Genomic DNA, 22285 nt, shown 5'->3' on the forward strand with positions numbered 1-22285 from the left:
TCAGAGGGGTCACAATTGCAACTCAGCCACATGCTCCAGGGGGCCCCGTGTGGCTCCCCTTTACACCTGGATAGGAGGGATGGTGGGGACAGTGGCATACAGAGGAACTAATCCCCTCCATTTTCCTCCTGCAGCCACTGAAAATGGAAGGGATCGGTTCCTCTACTGCCACCACTATCCACCTCCTGCTGTGATGGGTCTCCTATGTGCTCTGACTTCAGTAGAAGTGATTTATATCCCCCACATCGGACATCAGAATAAATGCCGAATGCTCGATAAGAGAGGTGTGAATACGATTTCGTGCTGCGTTGGGTTTTTGCGTGGCAATTCTAAATTACTTTTTACGTTCTCCGATCTACTTCCCTAAAGCCAGCTGGATTATATTAATGACAACTCTAGGATAAAGGATGAGATCTCGTACATTTCCCAGTCAGAGGGGTGATGGACGGGGAGGTTGCAGATACACCCTGGCACTGGTTCAGGAAATATGGTGGAAGACCAGTAAGAAAGCTGAAGACATTGGCGGGCAGTCTGGTGTACCTGTGTGGGTTCTGGAGCTCTGGGATGACGATGCTGGCGATGTAGAGCTGGAGGTGCTGGAGGTACTGGATCTGGTGGAAGCTGTGAAAGAAAATGACCCATAATGAACATCATGTGGGATACAAACTTCTCACATCTCCATTGCCAAGCTCAGGTCTGTATTTGCCAAAACAGTAAATCTCCAGCACACACATAGCTCCTCCAAAATCTTCTGTATTGAACATGTACAAGAACACGGGACAACCTTCTGAAGTGTTTCAGCCTCTTAAGGCCTTCATCAAATAAAGCCCTAAGAGGCTGAAGCACACCAGAGGGTCATCCTTTGTTTTTGGGCGTGTTTAATAAAGAAGATTCTGGAGGAGCCGCGTGTGTGCTGAAGATTTACTGTTTGATGGGCAATGCTGCCGTCCTGGAAAAGGACCACTTCACCCACTAAGGGTGGAGGAGACCCAAGTAGAAGGTGAGGTCACCCTGGCAAATGAGGCAAGTTTAACTGATGTGCTGACTCTAAGCAATAACCCGTGTTCACCAGATCTCCTGATGGTGGGGATGGGTTTTGTTGCATGTTAACACCATGTTGCAGTCCTCAGGATCACCCCACCAGGAGGGGAACAAGCTTGGGGCTAATAGCATATATAGCAGGTAGGCATCAAGCAAAAGCGTAGTTGGTAAACAAGGCAAAGGTTGGTAACGAGTGGTTGCAGGTTGGGATCATAGGCGTAGTTGAGGAGCAAGCCAAAGGTCGGTAATGAGCAGTAGTGAAGATATGGATGTCAGTACGAGTGACAACAGGGAGATATCCTCTGGAGAGAGCTCAAACATCTATCTTGCAAACAGGAAGTGCAAAGGCATGGCTAAAATAGGGAGTTCTTGGGAGGAGCAAAGGGTTCAAGGTTCAAGACACAGGGCAAGATTGGCCAAGGAATTGAGGGAAGTTCCACGCCCTGTTTGAGGGTGGAGGAGACCCAAGGAGAAGGTGAATGGTGTACCATTTTTGTTGTGGACTGTGTTTACAAGCTTTGGTGTCATGGTCAAGGGTCAGGCTTGGAGACCAGTAGATATATTAGTAGATAGGCTCACATCAAACAGCAGGATAGGTATACAAGCAGGTCACCCTGATAGATGAGGCAAGCCCAACCATGGTGCGGACTCAAACACTAACCGGTGTTCACAAGAGCTCCTAAGGGGGGGTGATGGGTTTTGCTGCATGTTAGTACTGGGTTGCAGTCCTCAGGATTGCCCCACCAGGAGGGGAACAAGCCAGTGACCGGTAGCAGATAAAGCAGGTAGGGAGTGAGCAGAAGTGTGGTTGGTAAACAAGCCAAAGGTCGGTAACGAGTGATTGCAGGCTGGGATCAAAGGGAAGCATAGTCGAGGAGCAAGCCAAAGGTCGGTAATGAGCTGAAGTGAAGATATGGACGTCAGCAGGTGTGACAAGAGGGGGATGTCTGCTGGATAGAGCTCAATAATCTGGCAAACAGGAAGTGCAAAGGCGTGGCTAAAATAGGAAGTTCATGGGAGGAGCAAAGGGTTCAAGGTTCAAGACAAACAAGACACAAGGCAAGATTGGTCAAGGAATTGTCCAGGGAGCTGTCCAGCATCTCAGGAGGCTCAGTGAGAAGAGACATCACCAGACACATTTGGAGATGGTCGGCACAGACATACAAGCAAAGCTTAGCTACCCAAGAAATGGGACATCATTGAGAGACGTTTATAATGTGGAATGTGAGAAGGCCGACCACGAGAGTGAAGCCGGGAGGAGTCCAGCAACTGTGGTCAGAGGGGTTCAGATAGAAGACCCGGAGTTCTGGTCATGTGCTCACAAGCAACATTTCTCCAGCCCAACCAGGGAGGAATCTAATCCTGGATCCCAGGGGTGTATGTACAGGGGTCACAGGGGTCCCAATTACATCTCAGCCCCATGCCGCTCCCCTGTAATCCTGGATCCTAGGGGTGTATGTACAGGGGTCACAGGGGTCTCAACTACAACTCAGCCCCGTGCGGCTCCCCTGTAATCCTGGATCCTAGGGGTGTTTGTACAGGGGTCACAGGGGTCTCAACTACATCTCAGCCCCGTGCGGCTCCCCTGTAATCCTGGATCCTAGGGGTGTATGTACAGGGGTCACAGGGGTCTCAACTACAACTCAGCCCCGTGCGGCTCCCCTGTAATCCTGGATCCTAGGGGTGTATGTACAGGGGTCACAGGGGTCTCAACTACAACTCAGCCCCGTGCCGCTCCCCTGTAATCCTGGATAGGAGGGGCGTGGCATATAGAGGAACCAATCCCCTTCATTGTCCTCCTACAGCCGCAGGAAACAGAAGGGATCGGTTCCTCTACTGCCCCCACTATCCACCTCCCGCTGTGATCGGGCTCCTATGTGCCCCCCCCCCCACAGCTCTGCGGAGTCCCCCATCTACTGCCGGCTACTGCGGGGGATGTGTCAGGATGGAGATCGGGGAAGGGGCCGGTAAATATGTCATTTACCCGCCCCTACTTTTTCTGAATGGATCAGAACCCATCACTGGTTCATTCATCACTGAAGCATAGTACTGTGTTCATTCATCACTGAGGCATAGTAAACTGTGTTCACTCATCACTGAGGCATAGTAAACTGTGTTCATTCATCAGTGAGGCATTGTAAAATATGTTTATTCATCACTGAAGCATAGTAAACTGTTCATTCATAACTGGAGCATATTAAACTGTGTTCATTCATCACTGAAACATAGTAAACTGTTTTCACTCATCACTGAGGCATAGCAAACTGTGTTCACTCATCACTGAGGCATAGCAAACTGTGTTCATTCATCACTATAGCAAAGTAAACTGTTCATTCACAACTGAAGCATAGTAAACTGTTCATTCATCACTGAAGCATAGTAAAATATGTCCAGTCATCACTAAAGCATAGTAAACTGTTCATTCATCACTGAAGCATAGTAAAATATGTTCATTCATCACTAAAGCATAGTAAACTGTTCATGCATAACTGTAGCAGAGTAAACTGTGTTCATTTATAACTGGGGCATAGTAAACTGTGTTCATTCATCACTGAAACATTGTAAAATATGTTTATTCATCACTGAAGCATAGTAAACTGTTCATTCATAACTGGAGCATATTAAACTGTGTTCATTCATCACTGAAACATAGTAAACTGTGATTAATCATCACTGAAACATAGTAAACTGTGATTATTCATCACTGAAACATAGTAAACCATGTTAATTCATCAATGAAACATAGTAAACTGTGTTCATTCATCTATGAAACATAGTAAACTGTGTTAATCACTGAAGCATAGTAAACTGTGTTTATTAATCACAGAAGCATAGTAAACTGTGTTCATTCATCACTGAAATATAGCAAACTGTGTTTATTCATCACTGAAACATAGTAAACTGTGTTCATTCATCACTGAGGCATAGTAAAATGCGTGCATTCATAACTGAGGTATAGCAAACTGTGCTCATTCATAACTGAAACATAGTTAACGGTGTCCATTCATCACTGAAGCATAGTAAAATATATTCATTCATCACTAAACCATAGTAAACTGTGTTCATTCATAACTGAGGCATAGTAAACTGTTCATTCATCACTGAAACATAGTAAACTGTGTTTATTCATCACTGAAACATAGTAAACCATGTTAATTCATCAATGAAACATAGTAAACTGTGTTCATTCATCACTGAAGCATAGTAAACTGTATTTATTCATCACTGAAACATAGCAAACTGTGTTCATTCATCACTGAGGCATAGTAAAATATGTTCATTCATAACTGAGGCATAGTAAAATATGTTCATTCATCAATAAAGCATAGTAAACTGTGCTCATTCATCACTGAAGCATAGTAAACTGTGCTCATTCATCACTGAAGCCTAGTAAACTATCCTCATTCACCACTGAGGCATAGTAAACTGTGTTTGTGAATGAACGGGGAGCCCATGTACAGAGCTTATCCTGTCCATTCATTCTGTGCAGCGGAGGCTGCGGGATGGAGATTGAGGGCTGTGTGTCCTCAATCTCCTCTGTTTCAAAGGTGAAACATCAGAGGTCTGTTTAGACCCCCCGATATCTCACCAAAGCCCCCCAAATGGGCTCCTAAAAAATCATAAAAAATAAAATTGTAAAAAAAATACAAAAAAATGATAAAAAATAGTTAAAAAGCTAAAATAAAAATAAAAAGCTACTGACACCAGAGGCGGAGCTACCAGGGTCACAAAGGTCGCACTTGCTTTCAGCCACCATGGTGGGGCCCCGGCTGGGGGACAGGGGGGATTGAGTTACATGGATACCCTTTATACACACCAACATCAGGATCTGAAGGCACCTCCTGAGCTATGGAATGGAGAAGTGTGAAGAAGGAGCTGCTGGGTTCAGAGTGTGAAGAAGGAGCTGCTGGGTTCAGAGTGTGAAGAAGGAGCTGCTGGGTTCGGAGTGAGAAGAAGGAGCTGCTGGGTTCAGAGTGTGAAGAAGGAGCTGCTGGGTTCGGAGTGAGAAGAAGGAGCTGCTGGGTTCAGAGTGTGAAGAAGGAGCTGCTGGGTTCGGAGTTAGAAGCAGGAGCTGCTGGGTTCGGAGTTAGAAGCAGGAGCTGCTGGGTTCGGAGTTAGAAGAAGGAGCTGCTGGGTTCGGAGTGTGAAGAAGGAGCTGCTGGGTTCAGAGTGTGAAGAAGGAGCTGCTGGGTTCGGAGTGTGAAGAAGGAGCTGCTGGGTTCAGAGTGTGAAGAAGGAGCTGCTGGGTTCAGAGTGTGAAGAAAGAGCTGCTGGGTTCAGAGTGGGAAGAAGGAGCTGCTGGGTTCAGAGTGTGAAGAAGGAGCTGCTGGGTTCGGAGTGGAAAGAAAGAGCTGCTGGGTTCAGAGTGTGAAGAAGGAGCTGCTGGGTTCAGAGAGTGAAGAAGGAGCTGCTGGGTTCAGAGTGTGAAGAAGGAGCTGCTGGGTTCAGAGTGTGAAGAAGGAGCTGCTGGGTTCAGAGTGTGAAGAAGGAGCTGCTGGGTTCGGAGTGTGAAGAAGGAGCTGCTGGGTTCGGAGTGTGAAGAAGGAGCTGCTGGGTTCGGAGTGGGAAGAAAGAGCTGCTGGGTTCAGAGTGTGAAGAAGGAGCTGCTGGGTTCAGAGAGTGAAGAAGGAGCTGCTGGGTTCAGAGTGTGAAGAAGGAGCTGCTGGGTTCAGAGTGTGAAGAAGGAGCTGCTGGGTTCAGAGAGTGAAGAAGGAGCTGCTGGGTTCAGAGAGTGAAGAAGGAGCTGCTGAGTTCGGAGTGTGAAGAAGGAGCTGCTGGGTTCAGAGTGTGAAGAAGGAGCTGCTGGGTTCAGAGTGTGAAGAAGGAGCTGCTGGGTTCGGAGTGTGAAGAAGGAGCTGCTGGGTTCGGAGTTGGAAGAAAGAGCTGCTGGGTTCAGAGTGTGAAGAAGGAGCTGCTGGGTTCAGAGAGTGAAGAAGGAGCTGCTGGGTTCAGAGAGTGAAGAAGGAGCTGCTGGGTTCAGAGTGTGAAGAAGGAGCTGCTGGGTTCAGAGTGTGAAGAAGGAGCTGCTGGGTTCAGAGAGTGAAGAAGGAGCTGCTGGGTTCAGAGAGTGAAGAAGGAGCTGCTGGGTTCAGAGAGTGAAGAAGGAGCTGCTGGGTTCGGAGTGTGAAGAAGGAGCTGCTGGGTTCAGAGTGTGAAGAAGGAGCTGCTGGGTTCAGAGTGTGAAGAAGGAGCTGCTGGGTTTGGAGTGAGAAGAAGGAGCTGCTGGGTTCAGAGTGTGAAGAAGGAGCTGCTGGGTTCGGAGTGTGAAGAAGGAGCTGCTGGGTTCGGAGTGTGAAGAAGGAGCTGCTGGGTTCAGAGTGTGAAGAAGGAGCTGCTGGGTTCAAAGTGTGAAGAAGGAGCTGCTGGGTTCGGAGTGAGAAGAAGGAGCTGCTGGGTTCAGAGTGTGAAGAAGGAGCTGCTGGGTTCGGAGTTAGAAGCAGGAGCTGCTGGGTTCGGAGTTAGAAGCAGGAGCTGCTGGGTTCGGAGTTAGAAGAAGGAGCTGCTGGGTTCGGAGTGTGAAGAAGGAGCTGCTGGGTTCAGAGTGTGAAGAAGGAGCTGCTGGGTTCGGAGTGTGAAGAAGGAGCTGCTGGGTTCAGAGTGTGAAGAAGGAGCTGCTGGGTTCAGAGTGTGAAGAAAGAGCTGCTGGGTTCAGAGTGGGAAGAAGGAGCTGCTGGGTTCAGAGTGTGAAGAAGGAGCTGCTGGGTTCGGAGTGGGAAGAAAGAGCTGCTGGGTTCAGAGTGTGAAGAAGGAGCTGCTGGGTTCAGAGAGTGAAGAAGGAGCTGCTGGGTTCAGAGTGTGAAGAAGGAGCTGCTGGGTTCAGAGTGTGAAGAAGGAGCTGCTGGGTTCAGAGTGTGAAGAAGGAGCTGCTGGGTTCGGAGTGTGAAGAAGGAGCTGCTGGGTTCGGAGTGGGAAGAAAGAGCTGCTGGGTTCAGAGTGTGAAGAAGGAGCTGCTGGGTTCAGAGAGTGAAGAAGGAGCTGCTGGGTTCAGAGTGTGAAGAAGGAGCTGCTGGGTTCAGAGTGTGAAGAAGGAGCTGCTGGGTTCAGAGAGTGAAGAAGGAGCTGCTGGGTTCAGAGAGTGAAGAAGGAGCTGCTGGGTTCGGAGTGTGAAGAAGGAGCTGCTGGGTTCAGAGTGTGAAGAAGGAGCTGCTGGGTTCGGAGTGTGAAGAAGGAGCTGCTGGGTTCGGAGTGTGAAGAAGGAGCTGCTGGGTTCAGAGTGTGAAGAAGGAGCTGCTGGGTTCAGAGTGTGAAGAAGGAGCTGCTGGGTTCAGAGAGTGAAGAAGGAGCTGCTGGGTTCGGAGTGTGAAGAAGGAGCTGCTGGGTTCAGAGTGTGAAGAAGGAGCTGCTGGGTTCGGAGTTAGAAGAAGGAGCTGCTGGGTTCGGAGTTAGAAGAAGGAGCTGCTGGGTTCGGAGTGTGAAGAAGGAGCTGCTGGGTTCAGAGTGTGAAGAAGGAGCTGCTGGGTTCAGAGTGTGAAGAAGGAGCTGCTGGGTTCGGAGTGTGAAGAAGGAGCTGCTGGGTTCGGAGTGTGAAGAAGGAGCTGCTGGGTTCAGAGTGTGAAGAAGGAGCTGCTGGGTTCAGAGTGTGAAGAAGGAGCTGCTGGGTTCAGAGAGTGAAGAAGGAGCTGCTGGGTTCGGAGTGTGAAGAAGGAGCTGCTGGGTTCAGAGTGTGAAGAAGGAGCTGCTGGGTTCGGAGTTAGAAGAAGGAGCTGCTGGGTTCGGAGTGTGAAGAAGGAGCTGCTGGGTTCAGAGTGTGAAGAAGGAGCTGCTGGGTTCGGAGTGTGAAGAAGGAGCTGCTGGGTTCAGAGTGTGAAGAAGGAGCTGCTGGGTTCAGAGTGTGAAGAAGGAGCTGCTGGGTTCAGAGTGTGAAGAAGGAGCTGCTGGGTTCGGAGTGTGAAGAAGGAGCTGCTGGGTTCGGAGTGGGAAGAAAGAGCTGCTGGGTTCAGAGTGTGAAGAAGGAGCTGCTGGGTTCAGAGAGTGAAGAAGGAGCTGCTGGGTTCAGAGTGTGAAGAAGGAGCTGCTGGGTTCAGAGTGTGAAGAAGGAGCTGCTGGGTTCAGAGAGTGAAGAAGGAGCTGCTGGGTTCAGAGAGTGAAGAAGGAGCTGCTGGGTTCGGAGTGTGAAGAAGGAGCTGCTGGGTTCAGAGTGTGAAGAAGGAGCTGCTGGGTTCAGAGTGTGAAGAAGGAGCTGCTGGGTTCGGAGTGAGAAGAAGGAGCTGCTGGGTTCAGAGTGTGAAGAAGGAGCTGCTGGGTTCGGAGTGTGAAGAAGGAGCTGCTGGGTTCGGAGTGTGAAGAAGGAGCTGCTGGGTTCAGAGTGTGAAGAAGGAGCTGCTGGGTTCAAAGTGTGAAGAAGGAGCTGCTGGGTTCGGAGTGAGAAGAAGGAGCTGCTGGGTTCAGAGTCTGAAGAAGGAGCTGCTGGGTTCAGAGTTAGAAGCAGGAGCTGCTGGGTTCGGAGTTAGAAGCAGGAGCTGCTGGGTTCGGAGTTAGAAGAAGGAGCTGCTGGGTTCGGAGTGTGAAGAAGGAGCTGCTGGGTTCAGAGTGTGAAGAAGGAGCTGCTGGGTTCGGAGTGTGAAGAAGGAGCTGCTGGGTTCAGAGTGTGAAGAAGGAGCTGCTGGGTTCAGAGTGTGAAGAAAGAGCTGCTGGGTTCAGAGTGGGAAGAAGGAGCTGCTGGGTTCAGAGTGTGAAGAAGGAGCTGCTGGGTTCGGAGTGGGAAGAAAGAGCTGCTGGGTTCAGAGTGTGAAGAAGGAGCTGCTGGGTTCAGAGAGTGAAGAAGGAGCTGCTGGGTTCAGAGTGTGAAGAAGGAGCTGCTGGGTTCAGAGTGTGAAGATGGAGCTGCTGGGTTCAGAGTGTGAAGAAGGAGCTGCTGGGTTCGGAGTGGGAAGAAAGAGCTGCTGGGATCAGAGTGTGAAGAAGGAGCTGCTGGGTTCAGAGTGTGAAGAAGGAGCTGCTGGGTTCGGAGTGGGAAGAAAGAGCTGCTGGGATCAGAGTGTGAAGAAGGAGCTGCTGGGTTCAGAGTGTGAAGAAGGAGCTGCTGGGTTCAGAGTGTGAAGAAGGAGCTGCTGGGTTCAGAGTGTGAAGAAGGAGCTGCTGGGTTCAGAGTGTGAAGAAGGAGCTGCTGGGTTCGGAGTGTGAAGAAGGAGCTGCTGGGTTCGGAGTGGGAAGAAAGAGCTGCTGGGTTCAGAGTGTGAAGAAGGAGCTGCTGGGTTCAGAGAGTGAAGAAGGAGCTGCTGGGTTCAGAGTGTGAAGAAGGAGCTGCTGGGTTCAGAGTGTGAAGAAGGAGCTGCTGGGTTCAGAGAGTGAAGAAGGAGCTGCTGGGTTCAGAGAGTGAAGAAGGAGCTGCTGGGTTCGGAGTGTGAAGAAGGAGCTGCTGGGTTCAGAGTGTGAAGAAGGAGCTGCTGGGTTCGGAGTGTGAAGAAGGAGCTGCTGGGTTCGGAGTGTGAAGAAGGAGCTGCTGGGTTCAGAGTGTGAAGAAGGAGCTGCTGGGTTCAGAGAGTGAAGAAGGAGCTGCTGGGTTCGGAGTGTGAAGAAGGAGCTGCTGGGTTCAGAGTGTAAAGAAGGAGCTGCTGGGTTCGGAGTTAGAAGAAGGAGCTGCTGGGTTCGGAGTGTGAAGAAGGAGCTGCTGGGTTCAGAGTGTGAAGAAGGAGCTGCTGGGTTCGGAGTGTGAAGAAGGAGCTGCTGGGTTCAGAGTGTGAAGAAGGAGCTGCTGGGTTCAGAGTGTGAAGAAGGAGCTGCTGGGTTCAGAGTGTGAAGAAGGAGCTGCTGGGTTCAGAGTGTGAAGAAGGAGCTGCTGGGTTCGGAGTGTGAAGAAGGAGCTGCTGGGTTCGGAGTGGGAAGAAAGAGCTGCTGGGTTCAGAGTGTGAAGAAGGAGCTGCTGGGTTCAGAGAGTGAAGAAGGAGCTGCTGGGTTCAGAGTGTGAAGAAGGAGCTGCTGGGTTCAAAATGTGAAGATGGAGCTGCTGGGTTCAGAGTGTGAAGAAGGAGCTGCTGGGTTCGGAGTGGGAAGAAAGAGCTGCTGGGATCAGAGTGTGAAGAAGGAGCTGCTGGGTTCAGAGTGTGAAGAAGGAGCTGCTGGGTTCGGAGTGGGAAGAAAGAGCTGCTGGGATCAGAGTGTGAAGAAGGAGCTGCTGGGTTCAGAGTGTGAAGAAGGAGCTGCTGGGTTCAGAGTGTGAAGAAGGAGCTGCTGGGTTCAGAGTGTGAAGAAGGAGCTGCTGGGTTCAGAGTGTGAAGAAGGAGCTGCTGGGTTCGGAGTGTGAAGAAGGAGCTGCTGGGTTCGGAGTGGGAAGAAAGAGCTGCTGGGTTCAGAGTGTGAAGAAGGAGCTGCTGGGTTCAGAGAGTGAAGAAGGAGCTGCTGGGTTCAGAGTGTGAAGAAGGAGCTGCTGGGTTCAGAGTGTGAAGAAGGAGCTGCTGGGTTCAGAGAGTGAAGAAGGAGCTGCTGGGTTCAGAGAGTGAAGAAGGAGCTGCTGGGTTCGGAGTGTGAAGAAGGAGCTGCTGGGTTCAGAGTGTGAAGAAGGAGCTGCTGGGTTCGGAGTGTGAAGAAGGAGCTGCTGGGTTCGGAGTGTGAAGAAGGAGCTGCTGGGTTCAGAGTGTGAAGAAGGAGCTGCTGGGTTCAGAGAGTGAAGAAGGAGCTGCTGGGTTCGGAGTGTGAAGAAGGAGCTGCTGGGTTCAGAGTGTAAAGAAGGAGCTGCTGGGTTCGGAGTTAGAAGAAGGAGCTGCTGGGTTCGGAGTGTGAAGAAGGAGCTGCTGGGTTCAGAGTGTGAAGAAGGAGCTGCTGGGTTCAGAGTGTGAAGAAGGAGCTGCTGGGTTCAGAGTGTGAAGAAGGAGCTGCTGGGTTCAGAGTGTGAAGAAGGAGCTGCTGGGTTCAGAGTGTGAAGAAGGAGCTGCTGGGTTCAGAGTGTGAAGAAGGAGCTGCTGGGTTCGGAGTGTGAAGAAGGAGCTGCTGGGTTCGGAGTGGGAAGAAAGAGCTGCTGGGTTCAGAGTGTGAAGAAGGAGCTGCTGAGTTCAGAGAGTGAAGAAGGAGCTGCTGGGTTCAGAGTGTGAAGAAGGAGCTGCTGGGTTCAGAGTGTGAAGAAGGAGCTGCTGGGTTCAGAGTGTGAAGAAGGAGCTGCTGGGTTCAGAGAGTGAAGAAGGAGCTGCTGGGTTCAGAGTGTGAAGAAGGAGCTGCTGGGTTCGAAGTGTGAAGAAGGAGCTGCTGGGTTCGGAGTGTGAAGAAGGAGCTGCTGGGTTCGGAGTGTGAAGAAGGAGCTGCTGGGTTCAGAGTGTGAAGAAGGAGCTGCTGGGTTCAGAGTGTGAAGAAGGAGCTGCTGGGTTCGGAGTGTGAAGAAGGAGCTGCTGGGTTCGGAGTGTGAAGAAGGAGCTGCTGGGTTCAGAGTGTGAAGAAGGAGCTGCTGGGTTCGGAGTGTGAAGAAGGAGCCGCTGGGTTCAGAGTGGGAAGAAGGAGCTGCTGGGTTCAGAGTGGGAAGAAGGAGCTGCTGGGTTCAGAGTGGGAAGAAGGAGCTGCTGGGTTCAGAGTGGGAAGAAGGAGCTGCTGGGTTCAGAGTGGGAAGAAGGAGCTGCTGGGTTCAGAGTGTGAAGAAGGAGCTGCTGGGTTCGGAGTGTGAAGAAGGAGCTGCTGGGTTCAGAGTGTGAAGAAGGAGCTGCTGGGTTCAGAGTGTAAAGAAGGAGCTGCTGGGTTCAGAGTGTGAAGAAGGAGCTGCTGTGTTCGGAGTGTGAAGAAGGAGCTGCTGGGTTCAGAGTGTGAAGAAGGGGCTGCTGGGTTCGGAGTGTGAAGAAGGAGCTGCTGGGTTCGGAGTGTGAAGAAGGAGCTGCTGGGTTCGGAGTGGGAAGAAGGAGCAGCTGGGTTCGGAGTGTGAAGAAGGAGCTGCTGGGTTCAGAGTGTGAAGAAGGAGCTGCTGGGTTCAGAGTGTGAAGAAGGAGCTGCTGGGTTCGGAGTGTGAAGAAGGAGCTGCTGGGTTCAGAGTGTGAAGAAGGGGCTGCTGGGTTCGGAGTGTGAAGAAGGAGCTGCTGGGTTCGGAGTGTGAAGAAGGAGCTGCTGGGTGTCTCCGTCACCAAAGATAACAGACTGGAAGAAAACAATATAGTGGCGGGACAATAAAAAAAACAATTGTTGGCATATCTGAGGTGGCCTCTGTGATCCACGCTTGGTATGTTGAGGACATTGTGGTGGAGTCTGGTAAACAAGGAAGTGTATTCGAATAAACAAACAAATACAGACGTCACGGCTCAGGAATAGTGTGCCGCAACCCATGACAAGCGTTCAGCCTATAGAATAATTCATGGTGGTCTGGGCAGCTGCTGAGCCAGCGATTTTGTGGTACCCAAATGCCCCGGACAGAGCTCTGTGAACCAACCCTGAGGGTAGCAGTGTCCAGTGCCTGTGTGGTAGCGCCACCTGGTGGAATATGATAGATGCTTCCCTGCAGTCCTCTGCAAGCTGCCTCTTCCTCTGGATGAGATCCTCCCACACCAATGTTCTCCTTCCCTTACCTCCTCTATATTCCTGGGCACCCACGTTTTGTATGTAACACCATCACCCTCACTCTCATCACTGGGGCCCACCTGGCAGTAAGCTGCAGCTGCAGGAACATGGCTGCCTTTAGATAGTGCAGCCTGACCACCACATTGTCATGCAGGAACTGCTCTCCTCCTACCACTTCTGCATGCAGAACCCCTACCTCAGTTTTCTCCTCTACATTCCGGAGCACCCACATCGTCTATGTAACTTCATCACCCTCACTCTCATCACTGGGGCCCACCTGGCAGTAAGCTGCAGCTGCAGGAACATGGCTGCCTCTAGATCAGGGGTCTCAAATTGGTGGCCCTTTAGCTGTTGCGAAACTACAAGTCCCATGAGGCATTGCAAGGCTGACAGTTATAAGCATGACTCCCACAGGCAGAGGCATGATGGGACTTGTAGTTTCGCAACAGCTGGAGGGCCGCCTGTTTGAGAACCCTGCTCTAGAGTGCAGCCCGACCACCACATTGTCCTGCAGGACCTGCACACCTCCTACCGCCTCAGAACCTCTGCCTCTCCCTTTAGGTCTGACTGGCAATATGACTGCAGGGAATTGCCTAGGTTTAATGGCTGATATGGTAATAAGGGGAATGAAGATGCAGTGATTTGGTCCTCAAAACGCACACTACTGTAGGTGTGGAAAACTGAGGTAATTAGCAGCAAAGGGTTCGGCCTGAACTTGTGGGAATCTGTCACAGGACCCCATTTTTTCTATTCTAAAACACCTGACCTAAATTTCAAATGCCAGGAAATGAATGATTGGTCATTGGTTGCTATAGCATCAAAGAATGGCATTAGGTGGAATGGATTTGAGATGCACCTAATTTCCGATCTTAATAAGATACTCCTTCAACGGGAAATGAGGTGGATCTCAAATCTTAAAACCACCTCACCCCCAGGCCTTAATGAAATACTAAGCTTCAAACCCTTTTTACAGGGCTTTACATCGGGGGGCTATGAAGGGGATTTATAGTTATGTACATTGCATTTTTTCACCAATGTTTATCATCTTGTTGCTCTATATTTTTTTCCAATACTTGTTTTGAATTCATGAAGATAAAATATGTATAGTTTGCTTTATGTTATGCATATTGTACTATTTATACCTTTGATATTTTGCGTATCAGTGCATTGCTGTCTGTATATAATCAAATGTATACTTTATACCTTTCAGCCTCACTCCTATTTTCGATCTCCTACATTATGTCATATGTTTGCCCCCCTGCTAATTGGCATCGAGCATTTTTGGACCTGCTGGGATAACGTCTGCGACCTTTTGCGGTGTCCCCCGACACGGGTAGGCCCCGCACCCTCCTGGTTCGGGGCCTTACCATGGGCTTTTCTTGGGGTCTGGCTCCGACCGCCGGCTCCGGCTTGGCCCCCTCTTCCCGTGACGGAGGCTCTCCGACGCCTGACGTCATCGCGCCTTCGAGGCGGTGACGTCGGACCCCGCCGCGCCGGGGGAACAGCTATTCGGCGATATTGTATCTCTCTGCTGACACTTCTGTGGGCTGTGTTAGATGTATCGCCGAATCTGGTTCAGCCCCTACACACCCTCATTATTAGCATTCTCCGCCCTTTCTGGGCGGCGGTCTCCCTAACCAGCTGCTACTTAAACCTCCAAGTAGCGCTCTCTCCCGCTGTACACCTAGACTACACTTCTAGGACCAAGGAGACCCCATTGCAGTTCCAGTCACTAAGTACTTGACTTGCTGACTGGTTTTTTTTTTGGACTATTTGTTTTTAAACTTCTATAAGTAGCTACTTTCACCATAGGGATTCATATGGCTTAATCGGTAAATACAATTTCTGGCCGAATTATGCGATTCACCTTACTACTTTATTATATTTGTATATAGTAATTTACCCCAATTATTTACCGTCTTATCCCTTTGGTATATTCCATTCTTGTTTATACTACCACCCTATGACCATAACGTGGTCTCTTCAGTCAGCACCTATATACAAGTCTGTGACATTTCTGTAAACTACCTGCATTTAGTGGCCACTTTTTTAATTTATCTGCCCCCCCCCCCCCTTTTTCATGACCATATATGGTCATTATTACTAATTGCATGTATTTATATTATACTCATACTACTATATATTTACATTTAGGGACCTGCACCCCTCCTTTTTGCTGTTCCTGGTGGACTCCCTGGCCTGACATATCCGAGGGGTCCCTGCTTTGATGCCAAGTCCTACCAGCTTTATTGGGGAAGCTCCACATATTTTTTTAATCTATAGCCCACAACTTACAGGCCCATACACCGCTAAACTTTCTTGAAGACGCTACTGAATGGTATTATGGAGACCGGAACATGGAGTGATATCTGTAAAACCATCAAATTTTCATCTGTCTAGGATACGGGTACTATTTCTGAACTAAGTAAGTCCCTTTGATTACGGTAATTCTTTGCTCCCCCCCCCCCCCCCCGTTTGTTATTCCCCAAAAGCTCCAATCCCCACTATTTATATATTATTTCATGTATTTTATGAATAATGATTACTATGTTCTACCTATGTATTTTGTATTTTAGATCATACAGTATATCCCCCCCCCCCCCAAAAAAAAAACTCCCTGAAGAAGGAATTGTACTAACAATAATCCGAAACACGTTGGGTTTCTTTATCATCATGTTCGATCGCGTTCTGCTATCTTAGAGCCCCTTCCAACACGGTGTCGAATTTAACTGTATGAGTTGCTCATTATATTATACTGTTTTTTAACTATACATTTCATGTAAGTTTTTGAATAAAGCTATATATCCTTTTTCATTTACTTGTCACTTGTGTTACATAAATACACTCCCCCCACCCCACCCCCATACAATCCCCGGGGCAATCTTTCTCTACTTTTCCCGTAATATATTTGAGATGAGGTGAGGGGCTGTATACAGTCATATTCTCTTCATTTTTGTTTGGGAGTCTGATATTTTTATATGGTCTTACCTGTGGACACTGAGCTTGTTGTGGTCGCTGTAGAGGGTGTCTGTACAGTAGCCTCGGGGTGAGCCAAAAGATCATTAACAAGTGAAGATACAGAGGAAGAGAAAGATGAAGATGATGAAGATGAAAAACTGTCATCGAGCAAAGAGCCTTGCGGTAGGCTTATAGATCTTTTCTGTATGGTGAGGCCTGGAGATTGTATGCTGAAGCCATCGGTTTGTTGGCTGACATCATTGGCTTGTTGGCTGACATCATTGGTTAGTTGGTTGACACCAGTGATTTGTTGGATACCACCATTGGTTAGTTGGTTGACACCAGTGATTTGTTGGATACCACCATTAGTTAGTTGGTTGACACCAGTGATTTGTTGGATACCACCATTGGTTTGTTGGTTACCACCACCACCATTTTGCTGGTTCATGCCATTGTTTTGTTGGTTGAAGCCATTGGTGGGTCCGTTGGTTGGTTGGTTGTTCCCAATTGGGGTACTTTCATTTATTGGATTGGTAAGAGAGGCAACAGTGGTGGACACCAAGGGCCACTGACAAGTAGCGGGAATGTTGGGCGCTGTTGTGTTGGTTGCTGCCGAGGCAAAAAAAAAAAGGATGGTTATTTCACTACATCGATGTACAGCCTATCCACGACACTCGACCATAATGGAACATATACTCAAATATCCTCACAATCACACATACAATCTGGGATTGGAAGCCAAGTATATTGTTGGAACTGGGGAAGAATGCCATGCAGGTGGCAATCTTGGTCTAACATCAGATATAGGGTCCTGCAGATCACTGCAGTCTATGGCTGCAAAAAATAGTTTGGTGTTCTGGGTTACATGGGCCAATGACAATCATTTCCTAAACAATAATATAATATACCCCTTGGGGGCCTTATTGATGAGATCCCTGTGCTGAGTTCCCGGGTCTGTATACCCGCTGTGCCCATTATGAGGGGTTCCCACCATCCCTGTGCTGAGTTCCCAGGTCTGTACACCCGCTGTGCCCATTATGAGGGGTTCTCACCATCCCTGTGCTGAGTTCCCGGTCTGTATACCCGCTGTGCCCATTATGAGGGGTTCTCACCATCCCTGTGCTGAGTTCCCGGGTCTGTACACCCGCTGTGCCCATTATGAGGGGTTCCCACCATCCCTGTGCTGAGTTCCCGGGTCTGTACACCCGCTGTGCCCATTATGAGGGGTTCTCACCATCCCTGTGCTGAGTTCCCGGGTCTGTACACCCGCTGTGCCCATTATGAGGGGTTCTCACCATCCCTGTGCTGAGTTCCTGGGTCTGTACACCCGCTGTGCCCATTATGAGGGGTTCTCACCATCCCTGTGCTGAGTTCCCGGGTCTGTACACCCGCTGTGCCCATTATGAGGGGTTCCCACCATCCCTGTGCTGAGTTCCCGGGTCTGTACACCCGCTGTGCCCATTATGAGGGGTTCCCACCATCCCTGTGCTGAGTTCCCGGGTCTGTACACCCGCTGTGCCCATTATGAGGGGTTCCCACCATCCCTGTGCTGAGTTCCCGGGTCTGTACACCCGCTGTGCCCATTATGAGGGGTTCCCACCATCCCTGTGCTGAGTTCCCGGGTCTGTACACCCGCTGTGCCCATTATGAGAGGTTCCCACCATCCCTGTGCTGAGTTCCCGGGTCTGTACACCCGCTGTGCCCATTATGAGAGGTTCCCACCATCCCTGTGCTGAGTTCCCGGGTCTGTACACCCGCTGTGCCCATTATGAGAGGTTCCCACCATCCCTGTGCTGAGTTCCCGGGTCTGTACACCCGCTGTGCCCATTATGAGGGGTTCCCACCATCCCTGTGCTGAGTTCTCGGGTCTGTACACCCGCTGTGTCCATTATGAGGGGTTCCCACCATCCCTGTGCTGAGTTCCCGGGTCTGTACACCCGCTGTGCCCATTATGAGGGGTTCCCACCATCCCTGTGCTGAGTTCCCGGGTCTGTACACCCGCTGTGCCCATTATGAGGGGTTAATTTTGTTTATTGAAAAATCTTACAAACAACAACTTATATACAATAAAACCATAATAAATAAATAAAACATATTTACAAAATAATTGAATTTGATAATACAAAACAAGAACATAATAAATGGTACAAACCAAATTGCGCACAACACAATCCCTACGGGACTAAGGAACATCACCGTCACCATGCATGGAGCCTTTTATCAAAAATATATTTCATCTTGAAAATCTAGGGGGGTGAATCAAGAATACAAAGAAAAGCCGCACACCCCGAGATCAACAGGCAGCAGCTACAGAGTCCTGATATTCCTCCACGCCCTTATCCAGGCCTCCTGCTGCCACCTGCCTTTCTCAAGACCCCGAATCTTCCCAACCTCACCCAGAATGTCCTGCACCACTACTTCGACAGGGAGGATTTTACCCCGTAAGGATACCTGACACCGTGCACTCCACGTGAAATAACGGACTACTAGACTAACTAAAAAAAGTGTTTCCAAATCATAATCCCGACGAGTCTGGAATGCCCCATACACCCACTCTGCATAACTCATATGGGGGAGGAAGGGTATACTCAGAGCCCTCCCCACCCTCTTGTACACCTCTATATTAAAAGGGCATTGAAGTAGAAAGTGATCCATGGACTCCACCACTCCTCCACACTCCACTCTCGGGCAGCCCCGATCACTCATGGAAAGAAACTTCAAGTTGCCCTTCACATATAGTTTTCCATGAAAGGCAAGCCAAGCCTGATCCCTAAACTTCATTGGGATTCTCTCCAAATTAATCAATCGCAAACCCTCCCCCAAAACCAGGCTTGGGCAATCCCTCAAGGCCAGTGGCTCGCAAAAAGCAGAGCTCATGATCCGCTTCTCAAGAAGTTTCCTTGGAAGAGATCTGACTTCTCCTGCTGTTACTTGCCACTGCCGAAGCATTTTCAAACACGGGGCAACATAAGCCGGGAGCTGTTCATGCTTGACCCTCAGGCTTTTCACTGGCCCACCATTCTCCCAGTCTCGCAGAAAGGGCCTAAACCAGGACTGGAAAATACCAACCCACCCAGGCGGTCTCTCTGCCAACATGTTACCAAGATTGTACTTCACAAACATTAGAGAGAAAAAGACTACAGGGTTGACCATCCCTAGACCACCCTCCCGCCTAGGAAGGTAAGTCACATTCCTTTTGACAAGGTTTATTCTGTTCCCCCATAACAGCTGGAAGAAACAACTATAGATCCTGGTATAGAGAGAAACTGGCAAAATGCAAACAAAACTGACATACAGAAAAATCGGAATCAGGTAAGTCTTGATCAGATCAACCTTTTCCCTCAAGGAAAGCTGCCAACCTTTCCAGCTTGCCACCTTGGCATCGGCATTCTCCAGCCTGTTCACCCAATTTGCATGACCATAGTCACCTGGGCCGAATTCAATGCCTAGAACTCTAATTTTTTGTTGGGGCTCCGGGAAGTCATCCGGGAGAACAAAGCTCTCACCTTCCACACCCATCCAGAAAGCTTCACACTTGTCCTGGTTGACCTTTGAACCTGATGCCTCTGCATACTGCCCTATCACTGAGACCACCTCCTGCGCCTCCGCAGTCCCAGAGATAAAAACAGAAACATCATCAGCATAGGCCACAACCTTCAAAGGAGGCTCACCAGCGATGCCCAAAGGTACCCCACACAATGGTCCACTCTCTAGCCTTCTAATGAAGGGGTCGATTGCAAACACATATAGCAGAGGACTCAATGGACACCCCTGACGCACACCCGAGCCGACTGCAAAGAGCTGCCCGATCCAACCATTAACCAGAGGAAAGCTTTCAGCCCTTTGTACAAAATCTTGAGCCAATCAATGAAACCCCCCTCCAGGCCATATTTGTCAAGAAGGAGCCACAAGTACTCATGATTAACCCGATCAAAGGCCTTAGCCTGATCCAATGTCAGCAAAAATTTACCCCAACCAGCAGCCCTACAACGCTCCAAGGCCTCCCGGACAGCTAACACCGCTGAGAAAGTGCTTCTACCTTGGACCGAACAGTGCTGGTGGCGGGATAACAAACTGCCTGCCACTGGTGATAATCGCCAGAAGAAAATCTTTGCCAGTATCTTCCTATCGACATTAAGAAGGCTAATGGGGCGCCAATTCCCAATCATGGAAGGATCTTTACCCTTTGACAGAAGGATCACTGCAGATTGCCTCATGGAGGGAGGGAGAGAACCCTCATCCAAACAGCCATTAAAAACCTCCGCAAGGTAGGGAGCCAGGATCGTTTTAAAACATTTATAGGGGTTCCCACCATCCCTGTGCTGAGTTCCCGGGTCTGTACACCCGCTGTGCCCATTATGAGGGGTTCTCACCATCCCTGTGCTGAGTTCCCGGGTCTGTACACCCGCTGTGCCCATTATGAGGGGTTCTCACCATCCCTGTGCTGAGTTCCCGGGTCTGTACACCCGCTGTGCCCATTATGAGGGGTTCCCACCATCCCTGTGCTGAGTTCCCGGGTCTGTACACCTGCTGTGCCCATTATAAAGGGTGTTCCCACCATCCCTGTGCTGAGTTCCTGGGATATACAAGGACCACAGATGACTCAGCCCAGTGGACTCCTTGTGGTCCTGCACCTTTCTATACACTTTGGCCCCCATGGACTCACCTTTGTAACACACGAAGTAGAATTTGGAGTCACATCTCCCGTCATTCCACTTTAACAAGCTGTACCTCGCACAGGAATAGGAGGTCAGGCCCGGCATCCCGGAATTCCATTTGGTATAGGTTCCTAAGGCGTTACCAGTACTCCAGCGCCAGAGCCCCGGGGAGCACAGGTACAGTCCCACCCACACCTCACTCAGGAGCGCCACCGCCGACACCTGCATCAGCTCCGTATCCGACTCAATGCTGGCCAGGTCTGTGTACTGCGTCCGGCAATAATTCAAGGCCTCCACCCAGGTCAGTGACTGCTTCACCAGGTAGTACGGAGACGAAGGGAAGCTGAGCCCCTGAGCGGACCCTGTGGAGAGACACAAAGAGGACTTGTCACGGGCAGGAGAAGAGGGGGGATACATCAGGCGCACCTCTCATCACTTTCTGTCTCCACTAAGAAACCTTAAAGGATAAAAGTATTGTTCTTTATTCTCACTTGTCCCTCCAGCCTGCTTCTAGGAAGTCCATTCCACCAAGTTGGCGTTCTGCTGATAACTAGGAGCTCCAGATACGGGACCACCAACCTGGCAGCACATTGTCAGGAGCTCTCGCCATTCCGGCTACATTTTGTATTTATTGTATATCATGTAGAATGTAAGAGGAGGAGCAGGAACACACAAAGATGGCGGAGACTGAGCCGGCACTATGCTGGGAGATCTCACCGCTGGTGTCCACAGGAGAAACATGGAGGCGATCTCTTCTGCTACTCCATACCCAGAGATTACCAGAAAGTCCTAACCTGAGTCTGGCTACCAAATAGCAATTCCTTAACCAGAATCCACCACTCAGTCCTACCCTGAGACTGCCGGATAGTCACCCCATAACCAGAATCCACCACTCAGTCCTAACCTGAGACTGCCGGATAGCCACCCCATAACCAGAATTCACCATTCAGTCCTAATCTGAGACTACCAGATAGCCACCCCATAACCAGAATCCACCACTCAGTCCTAACCTGAGACTGCCGGATAGAAACGCCATAACCAGAATCCACCACTCAGTCCTAACCTGAGACTACCAGATAGCCACCCCATAACCAGAATCCACCACTCAGTCCTAACCCGAGACTGCCGGATAGCCACGCCATAACCAGAATCTACCACCCAGTCCTAACCTGAGTCTACCAGATAGCCACGCCATAACCAGAATCCACCACTCAGTCCTAATCTGAGACTACCAGATAGCCACCCCATAACCAGAATCCACCACTCAGTCCTAACCCGAGACTGCCGGATAGCCACCCCATAACCAGAATTCACCATTTAGTCCTAATCTGAGACTACCAGATAGCCACCCCATAACCAGAATCCACCACTCAGTCCTAACCTGAGACTGCCGGATAGAAACGCCATAACCAGAATCCACCACTCAGTCCTAATCTGAGACTACCAGATAGCCACCCCATAACCAGAATTCACCACTCAGTCCTAACCTGAGTCTACCAGATAGCCACCCCATAACCAGAATCCACCACTCAGTCCTAACCTGAGACTGCCGGATAGCCACGCCATAACCAGAATCCACCACTCAGTCCTAACCTGAGACTGCCGGATAGCCACCCCATAACCAGAATCCACCACTCAGTCCTAATCTGAGACTACCGGATAGAAACGCCATAACCAGAATCCACCACTCAGTCCTAATCTGAGACTACCAGATAGCCACGCCATAACCAGAATCCACCACTCAGTCCTAATCTGAGACTACCAGATAGCCACCCCATAACCAGAATCCACCACTCAGTCCTAACGTGAGGACTGCCAGATAGCCACCCCATAAGCAGAATCCACCACTCAGTCCTAACGTGAGACTACCGGATAGCCACCCCATAACCTGAATTCACCACTCAGTCCTAACCTGAGACTACCGGATAGCCACGCCTTAACCAGAATCCACCACTCAGTCCTAACCTGAGTCTACCAGATAGCCACCCCATAACCAGAATCCACCACTCAGTCCTAACCTGAGACTGCCGGATAGAAACGCCATAACCAGAATCCACCACTCAGTCCTAATCTGAGACTACCAGATAGCCACCCCATAACCAGAATTCACCACTCAGTCCTAACCTGAGACTGCCGGATAGCCACGCCATAACCAGAATCCA

The 22285-nt window shown here is 49.9% G+C and overlaps 1 protein-coding gene across 1 annotated transcript in view; it reads right to left on the bottom strand.

The window, feature by feature from the left end:
• The window catches only part of LOC141133886 (uncharacterized), a 38985-nt gene that overhangs the window by 10261 nt on the left and 6439 nt on the right, over positions 1–22285 (bottom strand). Inside the window, exons 2-4 of the mRNA XM_073623487.1 lie at positions 20132–20485; positions 15496–16074; positions 541–621 (exon numbers count right to left, since the gene is read on the bottom strand). Of these exons, the coding sequence (XP_073479588.1) occupies positions 541–621; positions 15496–16074; positions 20132–20485 (1014 nt within the window). The remainder of the gene's footprint in view (positions 1–540; positions 622–15495; positions 16075–20131; positions 20486–22285) is intronic.

Source organism: Aquarana catesbeiana, linkage group LG03, assembly GCF_042186555.1.
Source record: "Aquarana catesbeiana isolate 2022-GZ linkage group LG03, ASM4218655v1, whole genome shotgun sequence".
Lineage (NCBI taxonomy): Eukaryota > Metazoa > Chordata > Amphibia > Anura > Ranidae > Aquarana > Aquarana catesbeiana.